The following is a 6,389-nucleotide window of genomic DNA, read 5'->3' as shown; positions in this document are numbered from 1 at the left end:
CTCTCTCTCTCTCTCTCTCTCTCTCTCTCTCTCTCTCTCTCTCCCCTCTCTCTCTCTCCAAGCTGCAAGGCGCAGGTAAAGGCCAGTACCATTCATGCTGGTCACCCCAGTTGACCCACCAACAACTGGCTGGTCTGAAGTGGGATGCACTGCAAGTGTAAAAACATACTGGATTTTGAAGACTGCCCCAAAAAAGGACGTAAACTATTTCATCAATAATCTTTATATCAATTATTCATTGAAACAATAACACTTTGGAAATATTACGTTAAATAAAATATATTACAATTAATTTCACCTGTTTCTTTTTACTTTCTTAATGTAACTACTAGAAAATTTAATTATGCACGTGGCTTGCGTTTGTGGCTTGCATTCTTGGTCTAAGGGGCAGCAGCAACTTAAACGATGTCTAGAACTATAATTCAATCATTTATCCTTGTATTCAGTTTGGCATTGGGTCACCTAGTTCATCCCCAACTATGCTCCCAGGCTGGGCTCACACAGAAGTCAGTCACATGTCAATCTCCCAGAGGCTGTGGTTCCTTGTGGTCGACAAATGCACTGGGAGACAGACCTCATGCTACTGCTTCCAACCTTCCCATCAAAGATGTTTCACAACACTCTAGGCCTCCATGATGCTCCTGTTTGAATACTGGCTGCCAGGTAAACTAACTGAGCTTCATAACTTTGTTTATGGCTAAAAGAATCAACATAAGACAAATGTCCAAAAGGAAATAATATTTGTAATAGATAAATACACAAAAAGTTCTACAAACTCAAAAGTAAAAGATGAACATGCCAAACAAAAGGGGGGAACCTGAATAAAGTACGTGAACAAACTAACTGGGAAACATACTTTACTGCCTTAGTTCAACGACAGCAGATAAAATCCCGACCAGGTGGCAGAGGCTGATCACACCCAGTGCTGGTGAGGAGGTGGGGACCCCCCTCCCCAGCTCCCAGGGCTTTTACTTCCAGAGTTTATCTTAGGTTAATATAAGCAATGCACAAAAATAGTTACTCAAGGTAGAATTCGTACTGGCAAAAAAGTAAAAACTAACCTTCTAATATTCAGAATTGGTTAAATAAATCATATACCGAAAAGGCAAATAGAGCAAATTTTTTTAACCATTGTTGAATACAGAGGTGGGTATGTGGGTATTCTTTTTTCTATATTTCAACTCTTCTCTGTTTGAGAATTTTCATAATAAAAAGTTGGGGAGAGGGCTTCCCTGGTGGCGCAGTGGTTGAGAGTCCGTCTGCCTGCCGATGCAGGGGACACGGGTTCGTGTCCCGGTCCGGGAAGATCCCACATGCTGCGGAGCGGCTGGGCCCGTGAGCCATGGCCGCTGAGCCTGCGCGTCCGGAGCCTGTGCTCCGCAACGGGAGAGGCCACAGCAGTGAGAGGCCCGCGTACCGCCAAAAAAAAAATAATAAGAAAATAAATAAATAAAAAATTTAAAAAATAAAATAAAATTTCAAAAAGTTGGGGAGAGATGAGTTGTATTCCATACAATAGGCATTAAAGGCAAAGTCAGTTTACTTTTATTGTCGTGGGTTTCAAGGTCTGTATGGCCTATATTCCCCTAGAGGAGGGGTCGAGAGCAGAAGGCCCACTCCTGGGGGACCCCTCCCCCAGCTGTCAGTCACCGATGACACCACGAAGCGGACACCAGCACCCTGTGCTTGAAGAGGACTGAGCCCCCATCTCCTTAAAGCTGGGCCTAAACTATGGAAACTGAATGTGAGCATCAGGTACTTACTGGGGCTGAAAGATGATAATGCTGGGGACACAGCGGTGGGGGTGGGCAGGCGGGGGCAGGAGGGCGGGCACAGGTGCAGCAGGGAGTCACAGCCAGACCCCAGAGGGAGGTGCAGCATCTGGCTCACCGCTTTCCCACGGCTTTCTGGTCCCCAGCACTACCTTACTTGGGGCCCAAATACAATTAGCTTCCTGGCCTTAGAGCCAGTGACATCTTGCTAACTTTTCCTGAACCCCTACAAGCCTGGGGAATAGAACGGGTCCTTACCGTTATGACTAATGCCTGAAAGCAGGGGTCCCCGATCCCCGGGCCGCTGACCAGTACTGGTCCTCGGCCTCTTAGGAACCAGGCCACACAGCAGGACGTGTGTGGCGGGTGAGCGAGGGACGCTTCATCTGCCGTCCCCCATCGCTCCCGTTACCGCCTGAACCATTTCCCCCCGCGCCCCTGGTCCGTGGAAAAACTGTCTTCCACGAAACCGGTCCCTGGTGCCAAAAAGGTTGGGGACCGCGCCTTAAAGCTTCTAAATTCATAGATCTGAATTGGTATTTCAAAGGCTGCTTATTCAAAGGTAACTTATTCTGTTACACGGCAGCAAAGCAGCCAGGGAGAAAAGTGAAGTAACAAAATTGGTTCAATTCTAATTTTATCATTAATGGCACTTAGCTTTGAATAAGTCCACTCTAGATACTTTTTAAAGTACTTTTCCACTCTACAGTTACTTATTTACTGGGCAAAAGTTGAAGTAAAACCGTCTTGATCTCAGTTGGCTATGGAATATTTGCCAATAAGAGCTATTAAATATTTCTAGGAAAAGCATGTTTAGTGTTGAGCTGACGACAGGCAGCTGGAGCGTCCTAGGGTTTGCTCTGTGCGTCTGTGTATATGTCTGTGTGTCTTGTGCTTTAATGCAGAAGTAGCAGGAAAAAATGTATGCCTCACAAAATTTCTTATAAAGAATGTACGTAGTCACCTCAAAGTAAAATTCTGGAATAAAATAAATGAAAACAAGTTCAGGGGATGCATAGCCTGATATAGGACAACATCCTAGCAAGCCTTCCCGCTACACATCTCTGTTACAATAGCTCAAACATCTATCTACTAGGACCAGGCATGAGGGACATACAATTGGTGATGACAGTTTCTACCCTAAGGAGTGGGTCCCAGAAGCAGAACTTTTCCTGGAGGACTTGGTCCCTGAGCTCAGTCCTAGAGGAGCGTGCCCAGAAAAAGGGGACAGCAAGGGGGCACATGGGACCCCAGTGAGACAGGCTGGGACCTGGGACCCGGGACCCTTTGCCGCAGTGCTTACACCTGCGTACACACCTCTCCTCGAGCTACAGATACAAAGACACTATAGGGACCTAAAAATAACTGCGCGCATGAGCAGTGGGGACAAATTATTAACAAGATACAAAAAGACCAGAGACCCAATGGCCTCATCTGAGGTGCTAGGGGCAAAAGCAAGGTCCTGTGCATGATCACTGCACACAGCACCACCAGGGGGGTGGGCAGACCACGTGGGCCGCCCCTCTGGCGGACCCGTGGATCTGCCCACACCCTCACCCTATGTAAGGAAAAAGGTCACCACCACCCCACACCCCCTCAGCACGAGTCCCAGTAAAGCCTTGCCTGAGTTTCTCCTCTGGCACCTTATCAATTTCTGCTGATTAAAGAGTCCAAGGACCTTGGCTGGTCACACCAGGAACACACGACCACGACCACGCTGGCCTTCCTAGACAGATCCTACCTTCAAAGCTCAAGGCCTAAAACCTCAGTGAACACAATGCAGTGTACGTCGGAGCTCTGAAGTCATATTTCGGCTCAGAAACACCGTGGTCTCTAAGATCTGGCAACACCGCTAGGATGGCTTCGGGGATACCCATCTCTACCGCCATTTTGTAAAGCTGCCGTTTCCAGATTTTCCCCCTTTAATGTTCGCACAGCCCTGGACCCAAGGCGGTTTTCTCTCCTTTCTTAATTCTTCAAAAACACACTCTTACTCTCAGGCCCACTGCTTTGAAGGGGCTCACCCTGCATGCTCTCAGGAAAGCTAAGTGCCCTTTACGAAAAGATCAATGGAAAAGAACTAAATAGGGGTTTTATTCCTAGCGTGCACTTTTAAGAGGGAGTCTGGTAATTATTAAGATAAAATGGAAAAACAATGGCCCAGTATGTTCCCTAAACTTTGAAATATGTATATTTTGGTCTGTTGAAATCCAAGAATGAAAGTGAACCAGGTTTTAGCCAATTAATTCACACTCCACAGGCCCATCTTTTGAATGGATGCCCCTTGAATGACCTATGGGGTTGAGAGAGAGAGAGAGAGAGAGAGACAAGGGGTACAGGAGGGTAGATGGGAGAGAGAAAGGGACCAGAGGGGAGAGGAGGGGACAGGAAGGAGGGAGGAAGAAGGGAAGGAAAGCAGGGCTACTGCAGAAGCAGAGATGACTGCTTTCGGAGGTGCTAAAGGTGTGGGGGAGGGACTTCCCTGGTGGCGCAGTGGTTAGGAATCTGCCTGCCAATGGAGGGGACACGGGTTCGAGCCCTGGCCCGGGATGATCCCACATGCCACAGAGCAATGAAGCTCGTGCGCCACAACTACTGGGCCTGCGCTCTAGAGCCCGTGTGCCATAACTACTGAGCCCGTGTACCTAGAGCCCGAGCTCTGCAGCAAGAGAAGCCACCGCAGTGAGCAGCCCGCGCACCGCAACGAAGAGTAGCCCCCGCTTGCCGCAACTGGAGAAAGCCTGCGCGCAGCAACAAAGACCCAACGCAGCCAAGAAAAAAAAAATGCGGGGGAGACAGGACCGGCTCCTAATTCATGTGGTGAATGAAGTTCGCCAGCCCTTGTCTAATTCTTTTGTCAGCCTCCCTCAAGGAATCAGAAGTAAACTGACTTCTCTTCGTATCTCCTTCCCGCAAGAACCAGAGCCGGAGAAGGGCGCAGTTGACCCCAGAACGACAGGGTCTGGACACCGCGGAGCCACTTACATGCAGGCTTTCTTACATGGTAAATCCTATGGGAAGCAGGATCTGGGGCTGGGTACAGCCCAAGATGAGCCGACTGTCAATTAAACTGACTTTTCTGGTGGGAATGGACGGTGGGCGCCGCTGACCCGCTAGTGGTCCAAGGGTCACCTGTACAGTCAACTCCAGACTTCGCTCAACATTGTTGGGTGCCGGCAGGGCACCAGTCCCAGGCCGTGGTTGATACACACTTGACCCTGGACAAAAGGTGCAAGGCAAGCATAGTCACCACGCCCGGGACAAAGTACACTTTTTTCTATATTTTATATCCCTTCAGGAGGCAGCCACATGCCCACGTGCCTGGAAAGGACAGAGGCACAGGTAACTCCACTTCTCCATGCAAAGGAATCTGACACAGCGTCCTGTCTCCATCCTCAGAGGGCTCTAAGGAAACACCCGGACAGGGACTTGTTCTCAGGACAGGGCTGTGACGGGGGTCAGGCAGGCCAGCACCTCGGCGTTGTAACCGGACACTGAGCCACCCAGTAGGTGCGCCTAACGACCAACTGCAACTACCGACAAGTGGGTAGACTGCTATGCTAGCTTACCAACGGAAAGGTGCACACAGACGCCTGTTTAAAAAAAATGAAAACAGCAGTTGTTTTACGAGAGGGATGGAACACAAACCAGAAAACCGTGGATGGAACTTAAGCTGCTAACCTGACACACAACTCCCGGCGAACCCGCATGCCCTCGGGATAGGGGGCCCTCGCCACGCAGGAGGCGCGGATTCGGATCGCGCGGGCCGCGCCCCCCGCCCCCAAGCGGGTTCGCCGGGTGACAGCCTCGGGCCGGAGGCTGACCCAGACCCGGGCCCCTCCGCCCCTCCGAGCGCCCATCCCTGGGGCTAGAACGTGAGAGAACACCCTTGTGCGGACCCGCGGCCCGACACCTCTGCGTCCACTCGCAGCGCCAAGCGTCACTGTCCCCGCTGGGGCCGCATCACCGAACTCCGCCCGCACCCGCACCGCTCCGCAGCCGGGCCGCGGCGCGGGCGAAACGGAGCCGCGCCCCGTAGTGCGCCCCCGCCCGCGCCCGGGCCGGCCGGGTCCCGGGAAGGCGCCGGGGCCACCGCAGCCGCGCCGCCAGCCCCCCGGGCGACAGCGCCCGCGCCCCGCCGCCACCCTCCCGGCCGTGCGGGCTCGAGCCCTACCTGCCGACTACTGCCACCCCGCCAGGCGCCGAGGACGCTGGGGACGCCATAGCCCGCGCGGTGCCCAAGCCCACAGCTGCAACGCGCGCCACCCGGACACTGGCTCCGCCCGCCCCAGAGCCGCGACAGGGCCTGGGAGCCTGGCCCGTGGGTGGGGCGCGGGCGGAGCCTCCACCTCTCCACGCCCCGCGGGCGCGCAGGGCTCGGGGCCCGGCAGGCGGGGCGCTTAGCACAGCGTCGGGTGAGGGGGGCCGTCTGGCCCATCGCGGGCGCGCGGAGCATCCACCTCCCCTCGCCCCGGGGCGCGCACGGGAGGAGCTGCCGGGAGGACCACGTGGACTGGACGCCCGGTGGCAGAGCAGCCACTTCGGACTCCAGTAACTCACTTTGTTTTGGCCATTTCCCAACGACGCCCCTAAAGTCGGTGCACGGGGAGAGGACAC

At 53.0% G+C, this 6,389-nt stretch overlaps 1 protein-coding gene across 1 annotated transcript in view; it reads right to left on the bottom strand.

Annotated features, from left to right (window-relative positions):
• Window positions 1–6,065, bottom strand: part of CRYL1 (crystallin lambda 1) — a 72,565-nt gene extending 66,500 nt beyond the window's left edge. Inside the window, exon 1 of the mRNA XM_029210319.1 lies at window positions 5,947–6,065. Within this exon, the coding sequence (XP_029066152.1) occupies window positions 5,947–5,996 (50 nt within the window). The 5' untranslated portion in view covers window positions 5,997–6,065. The remainder of the gene's footprint in view (window positions 1–5,946) is intronic.
• Window positions 6,066–6,389: the final 324 nt, after the last annotated feature.

The sequence above is a fragment of the Monodon monoceros genome, unplaced genomic scaffold (assembly GCF_005190385.1).
Source record: "Monodon monoceros isolate NGI ecotype Baffin Bay Population unplaced genomic scaffold, NGI_Narwhal_1 Super_Scaffold_8, whole genome shotgun sequence".
NCBI lineage: Eukaryota > Metazoa > Chordata > Mammalia > Artiodactyla > Monodontidae > Monodon > Monodon monoceros.
Note: the sequence above shows the minus strand (reverse complement) of the source record. Positions and strands in the feature narration are given on the sequence as shown.